The sequence below is a fragment of the Onthophagus taurus genome, chromosome 7 (genome assembly GCF_036711975.1).
Source record: "Onthophagus taurus isolate NC chromosome 7, IU_Otau_3.0, whole genome shotgun sequence".
Taxonomy (NCBI): domain Eukaryota; kingdom Metazoa; phylum Arthropoda; class Insecta; order Coleoptera; family Scarabaeidae; genus Onthophagus; species Onthophagus taurus.
This window is the reverse complement of record NC_091972.1, coordinates 34,784,297-34,804,722: the sequence shown is the minus strand read 5'-3', so window position 1 is coordinate 34,804,722 and position 20,426 is coordinate 34,784,297. Positions and strand designations below refer to the sequence as shown.

Here is a 20,426-nt window from a genome sequence, read left to right as displayed (position 1 = left end):
TCAGAAAAGATCGAACTCGAACTTGTGCCAGGTAACTTAAAATAACCGCAAATTGTGGTTACTGAATTACAGTAGACATATAAATTTACAAAATCATATTAAAGAGAAAGTATAAATGTAATGGACAATCTAATAGTATTGAAACGGAATGGAACAATAATTTCAAAAAGAATATGTATTGATTTATTACGAATATAGATTGATCAAACAAAACCTAAGTGTGAAAGTAATAATTATCTAACCATAATGACGACCATTTCTAATTTTATATCCTTAAAAAGCGCTAATTCTTAACACTTTCTAGAAAAAAAATTGTTTTATGACAGTTATCAAAATTAACTAGGTTGTGTTTAAGAATCATTTGCAGAGATACTAAACCTCTTAGAAATTGGTAGCTGTTATTAAAATAACCCTTAATTGACTGTATATGTTCTCATAAATTTCTTTAATTAATGTTTAAAACTTTTCGAGACAAATCTTTTTTTTTAATGGTTATATTATTTCTAACCCAATTTTTGGATTCGTTGGAAGTAAGAATTTTTTGCAGAGACCATAAATGTTAGAAAGTTGAAAATATATATCAAACTGAATATTTTTCTTCTTTTGTATTACTACGAAATTTCATAAATTAGTAGTTGAAAGATCCTCAGAAAACCTTCACTTTTTAAATGATTATATCAGAAATTACTCTGTTTTCGATTATATTGGGTTTTAATATTGTTTTTTCAAAGCAACCGAAAATCCTAGAATTTTAACGATATAACCAAAACGAAGCCCAATTCTTCTTAAGAGATACAACAGTAACCAAATGACATGCTTTTAAATGTTTTTTTAATATACCTATGCTTTAATTAATGCTAAAATTACGGCTGTTAACAGTTCAAATCATCACCTTGAGATTATCAAAACATTAACTTTTTTTATTTTCCTTTTTCCAAATTTGTTAATTATGTTTTAAGAATTAAATCATGTCAACAGGATAATTATTACTGAAGATATATAGATTCTATATATTCTATAGATTGTCGTAATGCGTAATGTGGGACTTTTCATATTGTGAATTAGAATGTTACTTAAACAGATTTTTAGAATGTTCACTTAAACATTCTAAGAATCGCATGATAATTATAGCAGAGATTTATGGTTTTATTATGTCAACTATTTCTTTACATTACTAACAATGGTAATTTAAAATAGGATTTATTGTTAGCAAGTTTCATTAATTAATTCCCGATAGTCTGGGAGAAAAATTATTTTAATAAGTACATTAATAACTCGATCTTCGATACTATTACATACAAGATTTATTGCAAAAAAAACGAAAATCCTAGAAATATGAAAATATGTATAACTAAAATGAAGATTAATTGTTCTTTTATACTCCTAAGAAGTTTCATAAATTCGTAGCTAAAGAAGATTATTAGTTGAAATGCTCAAACAATAGGTATACCAATACCAATAGTACATCAACACTACACCTTGGCATTTGCTGACGATAAAGTTGTGATTGATGATGTTGAATATATGATGCATAAATTAATTGAAGAGTATAGTAAATGGGGCTTAGATGTTAACTTGCAAAAAAGAAGACTGTATCTCGAATAAATCGCTAAAGTATGGAATAAAAATCGTAATTCTTTGCGACTCTTCTTCAAAGTACATGGTAGATACCATTATGTACTGGAATTGATCAAATTTGTTCACATAACTATGGACAATTGGCAAGCTTCTGTTGAAATAGCTGTTAAACGCTAAACGCTTGGACGATACATTCAAGTTGACTATCACAGGAACACTCCGGAAAAATAAGAGGATAATACCACCCGAAATACTAAATATGAAAAGTAGAGAACCAAATACATCCATGTTTTGGGTCGATTAAAACAAAACTCTAGTTTCTTATATGCCTAAATATAAAATAGGTGAGGTAGTAGAAAAATTAGAAGGTGGCAGTTCTGCATTTTTTTCGGCATGACCATCACTGCCTGCATCAATTGTTATGTTGTGTGCTGTTGCAATGTTATCGAGACATGTGAAAAACTTTTGCGACGTTATGAATTTATGATCAAGCTAAACTACCAACTTATTGTTAGTAAAAATACAAAAATTTACGCCGAAATCTGCACCAAACTTTCAAAGAAATATAAAGAATTATAATCGAAATCCACTCTACCGATATTTGTAACAAGGAGAAAAAAAATGTTTTTGTACTTAATTGGCCTATAATTTACAAATGTATGAGTGTTACTATTTTCGGCTATATGCCATTTCAGGCACTAATTTGACAAACACCGAAGAAGATAAAGATATCAAATTTGTTGTATAAATATTGTTTACATAATTATAAAATATTGAAGTTAAAAATAAAATTAAATTAAATTAAGTACGGATCACGTTTATATTTTAAAAGCATAGAACGTTCTATGCTTTTAAATAATAGCATGTTGCACGTCTATTTTTAGCTTGAAAAACATCACCAGCTTGGTTTTGCAAATAGGTTCATGAAATTAACCTGAAAATATAAGAATATGGGGAATTTCATCATCTAATCACAAATCTTTTAGAAGAATAATTTTTTTAAGTACTTTCGAATGTTTGGCAAAAAAATCTACGTTATTTTGAAAATGTTGGACAATTTCTGTAATATTTCTGTTGATTTTAATTCGGGTTCAGAAAGCCGCTTTGATAGAAACTGATATATTTGAAGTTATTAGATGTTATGAGTATTTGTGACATTAAATGCATGTTCAGTACCGACAGAGTTTTTAAGTTTATCTTTAAAATTGTCAATTGGTTCAGTAATTGCATAATCACTCGGTAAAAAAAATTCAATTCATCTTCATAGTTCCTTTTTTTTAAGATATCATCTGTAGAATCGACATGTTTATTTCGCTTTTTAGTTTTTGCCTTTCTTTAGCAATCGTTTAATTAGTTAGTTTGGCCTTTAGTTACAGATTGCGGAAGTCAACAGTTTGAATCTTTGTTTATAAAGTTTGTACTAAAATTTGATCAAAACTTAACTCCATTGTGATACTATCGCCACCAACGAAAAAGTGGCAAAATAAAGAAATAGATTTTTGTATGAAATCAATGATATGAAGCATGTTGTGACGGAAAAGCCACCAAACAGTGGATTAACTTACTTTAATTATAAAAAAGAATTCAGTATTGTCCTTATTCTGCTGACTGAAAAATATCGATTTAGGAATTTAAAAAAATTGAGTTCAAAAATTGAGAAAAATTAAGAATCAGTTTTTAATGGCGGTACGTTGAAAACACCTGGATCCAAAAAGTTGCATGGAAGTAATATTATAAAGCTTTATGTAATTGTAGGGTATAAAGCTTGTCCTCTAATTGTAAATATAAATCTGATTCGTCTATATCTTTTAGTGCACTTTCAAAAAATAACATTAAAAAACTACTTTGTAAAATGTAGGATATTTTCCAAAAAATTAAACATTATTCCTAATCAAAATAATTATGGCAACTATTTGCTTGATTTTAGAAAGTTTGATTTTAGACGCTGTATCCTGAGAATATCACTTAGTCTCAACTCTTCAAGTTGGTGAGCTTCGGTAATTTGAGCAAGCTTGTGGAAAGCTGTGGTCACCAATCAATGGTCCCCTATAAAGAAAATACCAGTTACCAAAGCTCAAAGAGTTTCTGTCTTTGAACCGAACTGATCAAAAGATGACAACTTCGCGCGAATTGCTACTTGGAATGTAAGGACTCACATAAACTGCGTGCACACAAACCTATTTGGTTGCACAAACTGTGGAACCAAATAGGAGAAACTGATAAATATGTATAATTGGTAAACATGTTCCCTTGTGGATACAAAGACGACCACACATCACTTCATTGATGTAAAACAGCAATGTGACATAATAGAGGCCAAAAGTAGGCGAGGTTTCAACGTCGACTCTGATTACTACCTGCCAGTGAGTGAGGTTAGAGCAAGAATACCGAATGCCAAACACACAACAGGAGAACAATACGATAAATTCAACCAATAGATCCTCAAAGATCGCAATAGAAATGAAGCGTACACACAGAACATAAATCTGAAGCTTGGAAATAGACAAAAGAGCGTATATACTAACATCGAGTGAATCACATGTAGAAATATTATCTGTAAGGCAGAACCTAAACGATATGAAAGTATGGAATCAGGCGAGCAGTCCTTCACCGATTAGAGCAAGGAGGAGGGCAGAAAAGAGGTGTGATATAAAAAAGAAGAGAGAAAGATGGATGGTGCGAAGAAGTTTTGCCAGACTCATCAGACAACAGAGAACAAGAACCGCCGACATATAGTGTAATGTAGCAACGAACAAATTAGAAAACAACAAAGCACGAAGATCGAATAACATCGCCGCAGAACTAATAAAATAAGGAGGAGATAAGCTGATGTAGACGCTTCATGAACCTGTCACAACTTGGTTATGGACATCTAAGAGAATACATGAAGAATGGAACCTTGGCATTATGCCAAGTCCATTACACAAGAAAGGCGATCGACTCCAGTGTTCCAACTATAGAACAGTCACCCACTGGAAACTGTAGTAAGAATACAAAATGTAACAAAACCAAAATTCAGAATAAATTAAGGATTGCGCTAAGGTCGGAGCGGGACAGAATTACAAAACGACATCTGCATAACTTGACTATAAGAGAACGAAACATCGAAACTGTAGAGCAATTTATATTCCTATACGTATTTCAGCAATTTTTATCATAAATTTCCAGATTTACAAATGTGGTTGTGGAAAATTTTCAAATAAACACTCTGTATATTAGAAATGATAGTTTATCCTGTACCAACAGAAAAGAGAGTCTTAGGCATGACGCCAGAGGATTACAACACCTCAGCCACAAAATTACATCGGGTGCGGTTTCTTGCTTGGCTCGTTAAATATAAACTTTAATCAAATTCGACACTGTCAAATGTCAGTCTATTCTGAACGCATATAAAATCATAGGTATACTAATCTTATTATTATTACAAAAGCAATTAATGACTTAGAAAAACTAATTAAAAGTTTAGTGAACTTATACTTTCCCAAATATTCGCAGTGAGTCAGCATCGTGGTGTTACCACATATTCTTTTTTTATTCTATCTTGAATAGATTCAAATTAAAAAAGTATTTCGATAAAATATAATTAATATATTAATAAAATTAAAGAGAATTAATCTTAACAACACAATTGAAGAAAATAACTAATGCTAAAATTGTAATTAGTAACGAAGGAAGTACTTTATAATTGAGTCGATGAAAAACTTTACATTTCGTCGAACATCCTCTAATATCTAATAAAAACGATGGCGTTGTCATCCGGCTTCTAACAACACAAGAACGAAACCAATCGTTTCTCAGTGTCAACGTCACCTCTTTCAAAATGAAATAGATGTAATATCCTCAGTTAAATCGTTGAATGGTAACCGGTATTTGTAACCAACGGTTAACTGTCAATCAAATTTAATTGGTTTTTCTTAAATTCTTAAACCTTTCTGACGTTAAACTAGATTTAACATCTAAAATTAGCTTCAAAAATCTAGTTTAGTTGTTTCTAAATCTAGATTTAGCTCAACCGAAACCAATTTAATACAAGTACATACATTATTTCTTTTTCTCTTCATTAATATTCGTCGAATTCAATACAAATTGCCTTGTTTATCCATTTGAAAATTAACAATTCGTAGCCGTTTTCTCGCATTGTACGCATCCTGAATATATTTAAAGAAAAGAAAGAAGCTTTAGAAGTTTTACAATTTGCTAAACGTGCTCGGCATTCGGCTTTCACTATGTTTAACATTGTGTAGAGTTTTTTTTTTACTTTTTATTCTTTTTGTAGATAAAAAGTACTTAATAAAAATTATTGTGAAATCTATTCGAAGTACTACTCTTATTTTCTTTCTTTTTGCATCAGCATATCTCGACATTGAACATTAATCCGTAGAGAGTGTTAATTGTGCAAACAGTTAAAATGAAAAGTGCGAAACACGTCTTATCATGTCGTCTGAGAATCGTGCGACTTAATGAGATGGTGAAAGTTGTCTTTGCGGTTTCACAGTTATTTCGATTAATAAAATAATTAAAAGTGTGGTGGTAATAAATGCAAAAGTACAATAAAAATAGAAAAGTTGGCCACAAATTTAAACATCGTTGTCTTAGAAACAATTTTATAACAATTTGTTTTAAAAAGTAATTGGAAGATAATGGCAAAGTCAAAGAATTACACTAATCATAACCAAACGAAGAAAGCTCATCGTAATGGTATTAAAAAGCCGAAGAAATTTCGACACGAATCAACTTTAGGTGTTGATATAAAATTTCTACGGAATCAAAAATTCTGTAAACGTCATAATTTGAGTACGCAGCGCCAAATTAAAAAGAGAATTCAACGTAAAGAAGAACGTGCAGCAAAATTAAATGGTTTATAATTGTAAAAAAGCGTTTTTCTAAAATCGTTATGACTCATAGTATTACGTTATTTCTTGCGCATGTACGCAAATTGTTAACTTTAAATTCATAAACAATTTCCATTGTGTGTGGTTATGTCGTAAAAACAAGCAATAAATCCTATAGCAATAACACCGAGATTTTTTCTTTCATTGCAAGTAATTAATTACACGGTTATTTTCAACGAATAATTCGATTGAGTTGAAAAATCAATCGTTTCAAGTTGAACTTTCACTTTAATTTATTGTAACATCAACTTCTTGTAATCATTTCTATTTAGATAATTTGATCTTAAATTTGCCTTGAAATGTTTTTCAAATTACACTCCTCCTCGTTCAATTTGTAATTTCATTATGCAACCGGTACGATAATAGTAAAGAAAACGAGGAGAAGATGAGGATGCGATCCATAATAAACAAGCAAAACCTGGAAGCTGCACAACAGATTAATTGCAAAAACAGATGGACCATAGACGATTTACGCAAATCATGGGACATTTTCCGTACTTTGTGCTGTGGTTATTATTATCCTTTAACGCGGTTATTAATTTAATGGGAGCACCTGTATGGTGTCACCGACGGTGATGGTAACGTGGTAAAGCTACCGGACAGAGTAAACATTAAACGACGTGATGTAATCATTAGGACGGGACGGGGAGTCATCGTACTCGGTCTCTTTGCGGTGAACGTTAAGGTCTTTCCTTTGGGAAAAGGAAAAGTGCATAATTGGAGCGATTGATCTCGAATTACAATCTACGGCGGATCACTTTTACGCCGAGGTAACTCATATAGTGATGTAATTGAGTCAGCTTTGCGTGTTATGTTTAATGGATATAATCATCTCTAGTTACATACTTATCCATTTTATTTCTTTGAAGAATTTTATACTCATTTCATTTTAAATTGAATCAATTTTACTTTCTCGTGTACATTGTTTTGTTTATTCTGTCTTGTTTATTTATTTGTTTTTACATTGAATTTCCTGCCAGACTAATAATTTACTTAGAACATAATTATTAATGCACCAGAAAATTGAAAAGTTTGTATAAATTGTATACTTCCTCGCGTAATTACTTAGAATCAATTAAGTCCATTAGACGATTCCTAGACGCGAAGCTTCCTGGTGCTGTCTACCCAGCAAAAGGAAAAACAGCAACGCAAGGCGCCATCAAAGGAAACTAAATGTAACGGTATATTGACAGGAAAGAAGTCTTCTCGCATCAAAAAGAAAATAACTTAACATTAGTAATTGATCGGCACTTTACTTGAATCTGTACTTTTTCATATAAATTTGCTCCTTAAAATATAAATTAATATAAATTAGCATGCAATCTGACGCATTAATATGTAGAATGATTGTTTTGCTTGCTTTTCTTTACTAATAATGGTGCTATTCAGAATGATTAGAAAAAGCATTACTAAAAGTACGTAAAAAATTAATCTAGATTTACTGTTGATTACAACAGTTGTCCACAGCGTTCGAATTGTTTAGAATTTTTCAACATAAAACCTGAAAAGCGCTCTTACGCTGCTTGAGACTTAAATGGTTAAAGGTGAATGAAACAATACGACCTGATAGGATTAATACATTTAACAGATAGTTCTGAGTTCTAGAATCCTTCAATCATAGATTTCACTTCATAAATTAACTACATTTTGCACAAGAATTTCAGTGTATGCTGAGTTCTGAAGTCTTATATGCACAAACTTGATTTTTAAAATACCAGAATTCAGAACAACTCATAGTTCATCATGTATCAGATGTTGGTATGTCCGATATGAGCTTGAATTTGCTGAAGAATTTTTCTGAGTCTGAGTTGTGGAATCATTCAATTACGGACTTAGGTAAAGGCGACATTTTGTCGCTCAAAATCTCAAATACTATTATTCCAGAATTCAGAACAATTCGTGATTAACTCGTACATGTCTTTTGTCATAGCGTATATCTGATTTAACAACTCAGAAAGCCTGGAGTTCCGGAATCATTCAATTACGGGCTTGGGCACTTAAACGACTTTGCTTTAAACAAAAAATCTGTAAATGGTAAGCACAAACCTCAGTTTTAGAAGTGAAAATTTTCGAATTCTAATTCGTATCAACTTATTATTCTTTTGCTGTACCTTTTTTTATAAAAGCGGGAGTTTTGAAGTGAGATATTTTGAAGTATTCAATCTTAGATTTAAGTTAAATGTGCTTGAATTCGCCCAAGAATTTCAGTTAGTACAGAGTTCTGGAATATTCTGTGCATAAACCTGACATTCCTCAAAAAATCAAATAGCACTATTCCATAATTTAGAACAATTCATGATCAATGTCGTGCTTGTGGTAACATAAATCTGATTCAATAACTGGGCAAGCTCTAAGTTCTGAAAATATGCAATTAAAAGCTTTGGACTATGGGATCATGGCTTTGAACAAAAAATCAGAGCTTATTTCTGGTGAATTGTAAGTACAATGTTGAGTTTTTGGGCTTCATGTGTGCAATTCTAAATTTCCAATAGCTTAATAATCTTTTGGACAACCTGAGTTTGCCCAAGAGTTCAAATACCATAATAATTCCAGAAGAAAAAATAACTCATGATCAATCTCGTATTGTATTTTTTCATAGTATAAATCTGCTTCATCAACTGCGCATGTTCTAAGTTCTGGAGTAATTTAATTACATGGTTGGGCACTTAAACGATCTTGGCTTTGAGAAAAAACTCTGGAAAATTGTAAGCACAAACTTAAGTTTTTGTATTCCACGATTGCAATTCCACATTCCCGATTGTTTATTAATATTTTGGTGCACCTCGTCATAATAAATATGACGTGAGTCTAATTAATCGATAAACGTTGCTTCGAATTTTGAAACCATTCAATCATAGGTTAAGATTATATAAACTGAAATTTGCATATGAATTTCAGTTCGTGCAGAGTTCTGAAAGAAATTTTGATTTCACAACGAATCACGTTCCTACTACGTCAAAGTTCTGAAGCTTAAACTTATGATTATAGCTAAAAATTGGTATATTGATGGAAATGTATAAAGCTGTTTGGAATCGGTGATGTTAAATATATCTAAAACTAATAAATGTAAAATAATGGAATGTAGAATGATGAATATTTATATGTCGTGAAAAAGTACATAACGTAGCAAGGCATATATGTATATGAGTTACAAATATTAATCAAGAGTACTATTTAGTAGTGACTCATGTGAAGTGCCTTAATGGAGTGACCATGACTGGTAAAACAAAAACTACAAAAAGCTACTATAGGTTTACCACTGAATCCTCTTCGAACTACAAGGAAATCACCAAATTAATAGGCTACCATCAATTGAACCAATTGAACGAATTAAAGAAGTTAAGAAACATTACATTTACTAACTCAAGAGTGAGAAGGGACTTAAGGATCGTCATTAAAGAAACAACTGTATCATATAAAGAAGATGAAATATTGGAATAACTAAAGTGATAACAAGTAGCAGATATTTCTGCAAAAAGGATGACCTGGCAGGAAAAAAGTCAACATAGCTATGCTAAAAAGCGAACATAGTAAAGGTCCTTATAATATACAGAAACACCATACAATATTCTGTTGCTAAGATTTAGCTATGTATGGTATAGATACTCAACAAAGACGAGGAATTGTGAAGACGAAGCATGTGGAAATGAGACCGAAAAGAAAAATTGTTAGGGAAAGATAAAAAAATGTGTCAACTGTAGAGGAAACCACAGCGAGACTGAAAAATGTCTGTAGCAAATCGACAAAATATACAGAAGAAAAGCAAGGTAGAATGATACTGAGATATTAGAAAAATTGACGGAACTCTACCAATAAGTGTTTAGAAATGACCACATAATGGAAATAAAACCGAAGTAGATGACAACGAGAATGTTATGATAAAAATATTTAACAGAAAGATAGAAAAAAACTATAGCTAAATAGTAGATAATAGTCATAATACAAAAGGAAAGCGAGTATTGATTCAGAAAATCAAGCAGAAATGGAAAAATCATTCTTCACAAACTAAAGGCGCCTTATCATGCTTCAGAACTTCTTTGCAAATTGAGGGACAGGCTTCTTGATATTATAGACATTTAGATCTCTTTTAGATGGGTTCTACATGCAAGACAAAAGTTTCTGAATAAGTATCGACCAGAAAGATGGTGCTAGAGAGTTTACCACAAGTATCTTCGGTATATCCTGCCCTATCTAAAGTAATGGAATCCGATAAGCCTAGAAAAGTAGGAAGAAAGATTCTGCAGTACGTAGACGACATACGTAATAATATGCAATAAGAAGTGGAAGATGAAAATTAACAAAGATACATTGAGGTACCAATATTAAAAAACGTCATCACTTATCTAGAAACAATTTTCAATAACGAGAACAACTTCAATAGGCACGCTAAGTCAGAGGTATAGAGTAAACCTTTACTGTGAAATGATTAACCAAAGTCGTACAAAATCATCACGATCCACATACTTCATCACGCAGTAAGTTATTCTTCTATCTTGTGTGTATTGGATAAGAATAATTTGAAACTAAACAAAATTGTAATGCCGGTATAGTAAATACTCAGTTAATTGGGCTTGTATTTATCGAAGGATATTTAATATCTGATAAGAATGAAATGCTATTTAGAAACGTTACCAACACTGAGGAAGCCAATTTCAATCGAATATGGTTTCAACACGACGGAGATTTGAGATACGACGATTTGGTAAACGAGAACTAGTTCCCAAAACGGTTGTCCAACTTATTTTGTGAGTATTTTTCGACGGTGTCGGCTGATAAGGTGCGATCTGTTTTTGGTCCTCTTGTTGTGAATTCATGTACGCTGGGTATATCTGTTCCTTGCAGTATGTATATTTGGCCGGTGTCTCCTGAGGAGATGGTTGAGTCTATTGATGCTTTAAAGAATGTGAGCAGTGTGGGTACTGATGGAATTGGTGTGAGGGTTGCCAAATATGTTGCCAGTGTTATAGAGGAATCATCAGGAGTCATTCGATACTCACCTTGCCATGCATCTATTTATTGAAAGCTTTGGTTTGTGTAAAAACTAATATAAGCCGTTTTGTGGTGGAGATAATCTTTGGTGTTGCTCTCTCGACATGTCATCTCCACATTTGAAAGAAGTCGCTTTTATGACTTCCCAAGAATTTATAATAGATTACCCCTGTTGATTAGATCTCAGGAGTGCCCCAAAAAATGTAAACAAGTTGTAAAACGGTACCTCTTAGACTCTCTGTTGTATTCAAGACAGGAATTTTTAGATAGGTAGTGATTTTTATTAGTTATAACGTATTATATAATTTACTATTGTATTTTGTTTTATTGTTCTATGTATGCTGATTTATCACATCTACTTATGTAGTCCACGTGATTGAATAAATATTCTATTCTATACTTCGTAGTATTGAGTTTTGTTCCAGTCTATATATTAATTCTACAAGGATTATATTTGACTTTGTAACAAAGAAACCGTTCAAATTAGCTTAAAACTCTGGAAGAATATAGTGTTCCAATACCAGTATGGAGAAAGTCTTCAAGTCTTTGCCCTACTTCGTAGTTACTCCAACTTCTCATTTCTTCATGAGATTTTTGGTTGCCTACGTTCCTACAGCCTTCCATCAGACGACAACACGGCCAAACTTGAAGATGCAAGATTCTTATATGCATAACGGCCCCAACTTGGATTTATAATCGTTGGCTACATTCTTGTTTCATAACAGAATTGTTTCAAAATATCAAATGTTTGTTTCGAATTTTATTCGTATTTGAAATCGTCAAAACATGATCCAAATATTTTTCTATTATAAAAACAATTTTTGTATAGAAACCAAAAAAATATTATTTTCAATATTTGATAACATTAATCTACTTATTACTAGTAAAGATATCAGGTGTATTAAGTTTCTAGGTTATCTGAAGAATGTGTGTAAATAAAAAAAATGATGCAACAACTTTCCAACCGATAACGAACAAATAAGAAATTCGTAATTAACACAAACCTATTAAGTAAGAAATAATATTATTACAAAATGTAAATAAGTAAATAGGTTTTTAATAGAACCGCATACAAGTTAACCATGTCCTATATTTCTGCGTCATTTACTCATTTTTCCGTTTAAATATTAAAAAAACGGAAACCTTCGAAAGGATAATCTAATCGGAGGCGGCAAACTGAGAAGGTCGTTCGTAATGAATTTTCATGCGTTTTTTCTGAATGTCACAACGATTATAAATTTTTATTATTGAACGTATACACCTGGTAATGTAAACGGAATAGTAAATAAATCCTCGTGTGAGCGCATCTTCTAAGAAATACACAGACATACCGTCACGAACTTATTGCATTTTTTATCAAGCAATTTTCCCTATAACGTTTATTGAAAAACGTGCTTGTAAATGTCGACACGTGCAACAGCAAAAATAGTTAAATTGCCTTGGCAATTACGATTTAGAATACAATTTAAATCCAATTTCAATTTTACTTGTTCTTTACACACACATTCTTTCAGATCCCATTGTTATTTTTTTTTTCTTTAGTCATTATCCTTTTAATGGATTGAATGGTAACTGATAGCAGTTTTACGAATCGATTGATTCAAATCTAGGACACTTGAGGATTCATCATCATCAACAAAAAGAAAAACAATTACCTACTATTTACCTTCCGCACGTTGTTTATTGTTTTGATTGACAATGGTGAACGGATCGAATGAACCGTCGCGGCTTGTTGGCATTGAAGATAAATTTTTAAAAGGAATGTTGTCTTCTTTGGGTTTTACTTACGGTACCCATTTTACATTGTTTTTCTGTTACGTAACTGTGCATATCGTTGTTTATGGTTGATAAATTCTTATTCACTTTTAGCATGCACGTGTTATTTTAGATATTTATATAGAAGAGATTCGTTTAAAAGTTTATGTATATAAACTATCATCATCTTAAAATTTACATAAACATCATTATCTTCATTATATATTTTTAGCTACTTGAACCAAATTGTGTTCCACTCGATGTAACGTGATTTTACATGATGGTAGTTGATGCTACTTGATACAATGTAAGAAGTATTAAAGTTAATACCATAAATGGCAGGTTATTAAAGGGAATTTTCTTTTGAAACTTATCGTTGTCGATCAAGTTTTAAAGTCAAGATATACATAAATACACAATCGAAGGTCACGAAATTAATTACAATTGACGTCAATTAATATCAGGATGATCGGATAATCAGGTCTTGTATAATAACGAACGATTATGTTACACTTATAGGTATAATGACCCAAAGTGCCCGTATGAGGAAAAAGTGATTAAAAAGTAATAATAACAAGTTCAATGTCTTCTATTCTATTTTTAAACTATACACTATTTAAATAAATTTTAAAAGCTAAGCGAAGTTATGTAAGTTTACATACTGTGTTAGAATTATTAGAAACGCGATCTTTGCAATGACCATAAAGATATTCTAATACTTATTGATACTTAAAGTGGTGTAACAGAGTAACGTTGCTTAGGAGATATATGCTTATTGTAATTGAAGAAGCACCTGAGATTAGAGAAGATTACATAATAATTTACAACAGATTGTTACATGCAGAATTATGGCCATCGATTTAAGGTACTTAAACTTATTTAGCTGCAAACAGACAACTCAGATATTTAAACGCTTGTATCTGGGAATCGTTTGAAAGAGGATTAAGGTTACAAGACGATCATTGCAAACTTTTCTCGAATGTCTAGTATTGGATGTTGGAGGTGAAACATAATAACGAGTTCTACACTCTTAGAAAATCATTTTCATCTTCATTTCATTTAAATCTGCGGAGTCATTCCTGATGCTTCGACGACGAACTGATCAACTTACTTTTATTCTAAGTATAAATCTTTGACTTCATGATCGGTTGTAAAGGAAGCACAATAGTATAGAAATTAAAGAGCAAGCATATCTCTCCAACAGATCCACAAAAAATTACGAAGAATACAATCAATAAAGAAACAATGCAAAGGAAATGCCAACAGTGTAAATCATTATATTATAACTAGAATATTATAAAAATACTTACAAAACAAGCAGAGATTATAAAAAGATGGGAATGTTACTTCCAAGAAAAGACACTGGAGCTTACTACTGGAACTTAATGGAACTTACTACGGAAATGAGGATTCTAAAAAAAGACAGCGAGGATTAAAATAACAGTGAATGAAATAAAAGAACCTACGAACAAATTTAAAAATGGAAAGGCGCCTTAACACGGCAAAATAACTAGAAATGCTTGCTAAAGCATTTAATAAAGCATGGAGAGAAGAAACAATACCGACAGATGAAGAAAAAAAGATGCATAAATGAAGGGGATTCAGAAAAAGGAAGAGATACTCAGGACCATGTATTTATTATAAGAGAACTGACAAAAAATGCAGACACAAGGCAGAAACATGTACATCAGCTTTTCTAGACTTTGAAATAGCTTTTGATAGGGAACTTAGAGAGAAAGTATGGCAGAACCTGTAATCTATAATACAACCTAATGATTTGTAATAACATATTAAGGAAATATTAAATTAAATTGAATATTGAAAATCGAAAGTGATTGGTATAATATCAGTGAAATAAACATAATAATGGGAGAATGTAGATTTTTGAACGCAGTTCATTTAAGAAGTGTTCCCAGGTATTTAAGATATAAATACCTGGGAACAATGCCTGAAGATAAAGGCAGAAATGAAAAAGAAATTAACGAAGGGTGGAAAAAGCAATAAAGTTATACTTCACACTGCATAAGAACTTTATCAACAAGAAGGATCTTTGGAAGTTTATCCAAAGAAACTAAACTAAAAGTTTTCATAACGATATTTAGCTCTATTGACTTTCGGATGGGAGTCTTGGATGTTAACCAACATCGACAAAAGTATAACAGCACTTCATTGCTATAGCTTGTAGCAATGAAGTACTTGAGGCAGTTCTGGGAGTAACCTGAATCGATAAAAAAATAAATAGAGTATTTAAGTAAACATTAAATGTTATGCAAGTATTAAAATTGAAGAAAAGTAGCTTACATTGTAAGGACACGTTTAAAAAATGCCTTAATATCGGCTGATAGAAAGTCTGGAATGTTAGAGCAGAAACACGATGGAGAGAGGAGAAGTGAGAAAGAACTGGAATAAGGTGGTTGCTATTTGAAGATAATAACAGTATTTTGAAATCAAACTTTGTACTTTCTTTTATTATGTAACTTTTAAGTTAGCTTTTTTTGAAGAAAAATTAGATCTAAAATATCTGAAGAAGTATTCTCAAAAGTTATGTTGATGATCTACAGACCACATATGACATTTTCAAATGATATACACGGAAAACCTGGATGGTTAGCTCTAATAGTACTGTTAGTAAAAAAAGTTGATCCAAACAAAATTGATTATGATTATATCGAATATTGGAAGTCATAGAGTTGACCGTAATTCATACGCTTTCAAGTCTTGAGGTTTTACAATTAAATAGTAAATAACAAATGTGGAGTTAATTGGTTTATATTACTCAATAGTTACATTTTGACAAATACTATATGAAGTACAAGTGTTAATAACGAGATGCGAAATTACGGAAACCTATGGAAATGAATCATGGAACACGAACGTCTTTTTGCCGGAAATCGGAGAAAGTAGGGAGGGGTTTAATTTATTCTTTAAAGTCGTTACTAACTATTGGGAATCTCCATTTTCTAACCAGAATGTGATTAAAACAGATCGGTCTGGTTTTGGATTATGTCTCTTTAGTTAATTTATGTCCAAATATTTTTTTCTCTAAATTCTTTAGCATTTAAGTAACAATCGACTTTAAATGCATAAATCATAATAATAATTTTTCCCCATCGCTTTTAGATCTTGAGTTAGGATCAACTTAAATAACGAAAATATACAATTTTAATGTTGTGTAATGAATTTGAAAATGATTAAAAATAATTGTTTATGAGAAAATGTCTTATGTTTAGAAATTAATATCTCAAAAACTAAAAGATACCGATTTTCTCGAATCTTATCCGCACTCGAATCTAATCCGCACCCCGATTTTAAAAATGCATAGTTGTAAAAAAATTAGTTTGCGAATGTAATCCGCATTTTTCTTTGAGCAATTCGACAACACCAAAACGATACGATGCTCGTTGTTAACCATAAATATATATTTTTTCCGTTGACTGGCGCTGATGCACTTAAAGATATATACTTTTAGTTTACGACGAGTTTTTACAAATAGAACGACTGCAGACTAGACATTTTTTCCAAGCAAGAAAAAATTGTAAAATAAATATAATTTCAAAAATAAATAGTTATGCCTAACACGAATTCAGTTCATATACTGCTCTCGTAGTAGCTCGAACGTGTTGTGTGCTTAATTATACATATAACAGTGTAATTATGGAAAAAAAGTTGCACAAATTAAAGAGGTTCTTCTATACAGCGAAGTTTAAACGAGATGTTATTAAGTTAGCGTTAAAAGAAAGAAAGGCTGGTACAACTTTTGGCGTTTATGAGAGTAACGTGGCTGTTGTGCAAAAACAAGGCAGTTATTGCAAATCGTGCAAAAAATTTACCGGGCCAAAGAAGAGACGATTCATGAACTTGACGAGGCAGTTTTCTGGTTCTTTCAAGGAAAACAACAGCAAATTTAATAAATAAATTAATTCTAAAAAAATTTTAATACTAGCAAAGGTTGGACTGTAGGGTTTATGTGCCGAAGGGGTTTATCGTTGAGTCGCAGAACTATAATTTCCCAAAATTTGATTTTCTTGAAAAATGATTTTTAAGAAAATTTCAATTTGTCTCAAACTGTGAATGCCGACGAAATGGCAGTATATCTAGATGTTGTTGAGTACCCTGCCACCAATGTTGAGTACCGCCAATGTTGAAGTTAAATTTTCTTTTATAATTATCAATGTTGAGGACGGTTTTATAAATTATAATCAAACGCCTTTTTCTTCTGTTACTTGCTTTTATTATTTTTAAATACAGCTGCTACGATGAGCGATGATGCGACGATGCGTGTAGCAGACGAGTATTGACGACTGTTGACTGTTTCTTAAAGTACTCTCGACTGTGTTCTGACTGTAAGTGTTCTTTAAAATACAACTGTTGTGGTCTTTATACCATTTAACTTCAAGTAGTGTAAATACAAAATATCAAGGATTGTCTCCAACTGCTTCCTATCCTTTGTAACATATTCAGATTCTAACTCGTTAATAAACACAGAGACAAAAACAATCAAGGGTTATGTCCAGCTGTTTCCGTCCCTTCTTAATATATTTATTTGGTCGTGAATAAAGTGAACATGACTAATACAATTTAGGTTAACTGATAATATTATAATTATTGGTTTACAACACAATAATCTTACTACTAAATGGGTGGTACCACAACAATATGCCTCCCAATAGCACACTGGAAAGAAGAGAGTTTCTTTATAAACGAGTGGTTGCGAAAAATTGCTTGTAACATTGATGCTAGTAACAGGTAAAAAAGAACCATTACGAAATCCGAAAGACTTCCCGAATGACGTCTTAGTTAGGGCACAACAAAAAGGATGGATAATGGAAAAGCTAATGATGGAATGGTTAACACAAGTATAGAGTCGTAGACAAGGAGGATTATTAACCCATTTAGTCCCACTGGTGTGAATACGCACCAGGGTTATTAAAATTATTTTACAGTCATATACTTCCAGATTTGAAGGTGCTAGCTGTTTGTACGATACCACTATAAGGTTGTTAGGCTATACATATCAAAATATTTGATAATTCTTGCTATTTAAACCATATTTGCATCAAGTCTTTTCTATTGAAAATTTCTGTTCAAAATATACAATAGGAATAAAACTTGTTTTAGTGCATAAAGTTCTTTAAAATTTTGACATTTGCAAGTTTGTAGTGCATATTTTCCTCATATATATCTTGAAATGCGAAATAAAAATATGAATTCTGAAAATAAGTATTGAAACATTAATGGTGCAAAACACACCATTGGGATGTAAGATATAAGGATTACATCATCTGTCGTATTATCAGAAACCAGTTTAGACGCATTTATTCGGTGAATTCCCTAGAAATAGACATTTATGGACATAGTGTGTCAATATAATATGTGTAGTAAGTTGTGTAGCAAGTAAGTTTAGCGTTCATTTACATGAAGAGTGCTTTGCGAAGTATCACGATAAATGATTATACTGTTCATCCCATTGGTGCGCTTTTGCACCAATTTTAGTATAATAGTTATTTATTGTGTAAGTGTTTTAGACAGCATTTTATTCCTGCAAGAATGTTACGCTAGAGCGAAGCTTGGCCTTTAATTTTCTTAAGTGAATAAAATGCATCTAAAACACGAATGCAATACAACGTTTTATCCACAATCACACTCATTTAGAATCAGAATCGCCAAAATTTCATCTGATGTTATCAAAAAATGATTTGACATTTCACTCTGACAGCGGCTGTCACATCAAAAAACATTGCAATTAACTAAAAAAACATTGGGAGGTGTTGAATTGTTGCTATCTATTTATTTTCGATTGTTTATCGACTCCATTTGTAATATATTTGTAAAAGTGGGAAAGTTGTAAAGGTTGTAAAGGTAAAGTTGGTGAAAAATGGAAGACAGTGATTATGTTCCCAAGATAATTCTTGAAGAAGCTGAAGAAGCAACTGTCCAATTATTGCCTGCGAAGTCCAGGGAACACGAAAAAGTATTTTCCGAGTTTAATGAATGGAAAGAAAAATGGGGGGTAATAACAATAAATGAGAAAGTCTTGCTATCGTATTTCTTAAATTTGAAGAAGAGGTATGCAATTTCATCCATGTGGTCGAAGTATTCGATGCTGAAAGCCTCAATAAAGGTCTATAAAAACATAAACATAGGAAAATATAGTAAGCTCATGGCCTATTTGAAGAATCAGTCAAGACGATACAAGACGAAGAAATCTGCAGTATTGAAAAGAACACACGTCGAAGAGTTTTTGACAAGGGCTTGCGATAAAGAATATTTGATGATTAAGGTAATTTCTCTTAACCTTTTGGATATTATATAATAATAAATTTTGAAATATATTAGGTTGCACTAATAATGGGGGTGTCTGGTGCTTGTCGATGCTGTGAACTGACTAATCTGAAAATTAGTGATGTAGAAGATAGGGGCGCATATTTGATTGTTTCGATACCAGATACCAAGACAGGTATTTCACGAAAATTTACAATTATAGAAGAAGGATTCTCTATCAATACTGTGGAGACGTGTAGAAAATACATGTCTTTACGTCCGAAGAAGTTATCCAATGAGAGATTCTTTTTAAAATACGCTAATCAAAAATGTACTTCACAACCTGTTGGAATTAACACTTTGTCGAAAGTTCCTTCAACAGTTGCTTCGTTTTTGAATCTGGCAAATGCAAAAGTTTATAGCGGCCATTGTAAGAGGCGCACTTCAACAACTTTATTGGCCAATAAAGGTGCCGACCTTACATTACACACGACATTTTATATTAATTAAACAATATGGTGGGTGACGGAGCTCTGGCATACCAGAAACTTATATCGAGGATTCTATATGAAATAAGCTTGATATCGCAAGAAAAATCCAAGATTCTACTGGTACTGGTCGTTCCTTACCAGAGGAAACGTCCATTGTTTCTACAGATTTTCCAAAAATTTCGACAGGCACTATGCGTTCTGGAAGCGATGACAATTACAAGCTGGTTATTAATGGAAAGGAAGTAAAATATGACAAATCAAATAATGAAATGTTTATTAATATAAATGGTAATGTTAATATAAATAATAAATAGGATGTGATTGATTTAAGATTGTATTTCATTGTTCCACTAGTGGAATAAAGTAACTTTATTCCATTAGTGTATAAAGTGGTACTTTATACGGTTCATAAGTGTGGATAAAACTTCAATTATAAGATGATTGTGGATACATATGTTAT

General features: G+C 31.7%; 2 protein-coding genes across 2 annotated transcripts in view; one reads left to right on the top strand and one right to left on the bottom strand.

Annotated features, from left to right (window-relative positions):
- The window catches only part of LOC111413189 (GTP-Rho-binding protein rhophilin), a 112,568-nt gene that overhangs the window by 88,866 nt on the left and 3,276 nt on the right, over positions 1 to 20,426 (bottom strand). The gene's annotated exons all lie outside the window — the stretch shown is intronic.
- LOC139430689 (large ribosomal subunit protein eL29-like) lies at positions 6,174 to 6,596 on the top strand. Its single transcript, XM_071197911.1, has one exon. The coding sequence runs from the start codon at positions 6,219 to 6,221 to the stop codon at positions 6,441 to 6,443; it is 225 nt and encodes a 74-aa protein (XP_071054012.1). The 5' UTR covers positions 6,174 to 6,218; the 3' UTR covers positions 6,444 to 6,596.

Bases quoted from the DNA above. Each gene is read 5' to 3' on its own strand.
- LOC139430689 (XM_071197911.1), top strand. From the start codon at position 6,219: ATGGCAAAGTCAAAGAATTACACTAATCATAACCAAACGAAGAAAGCT.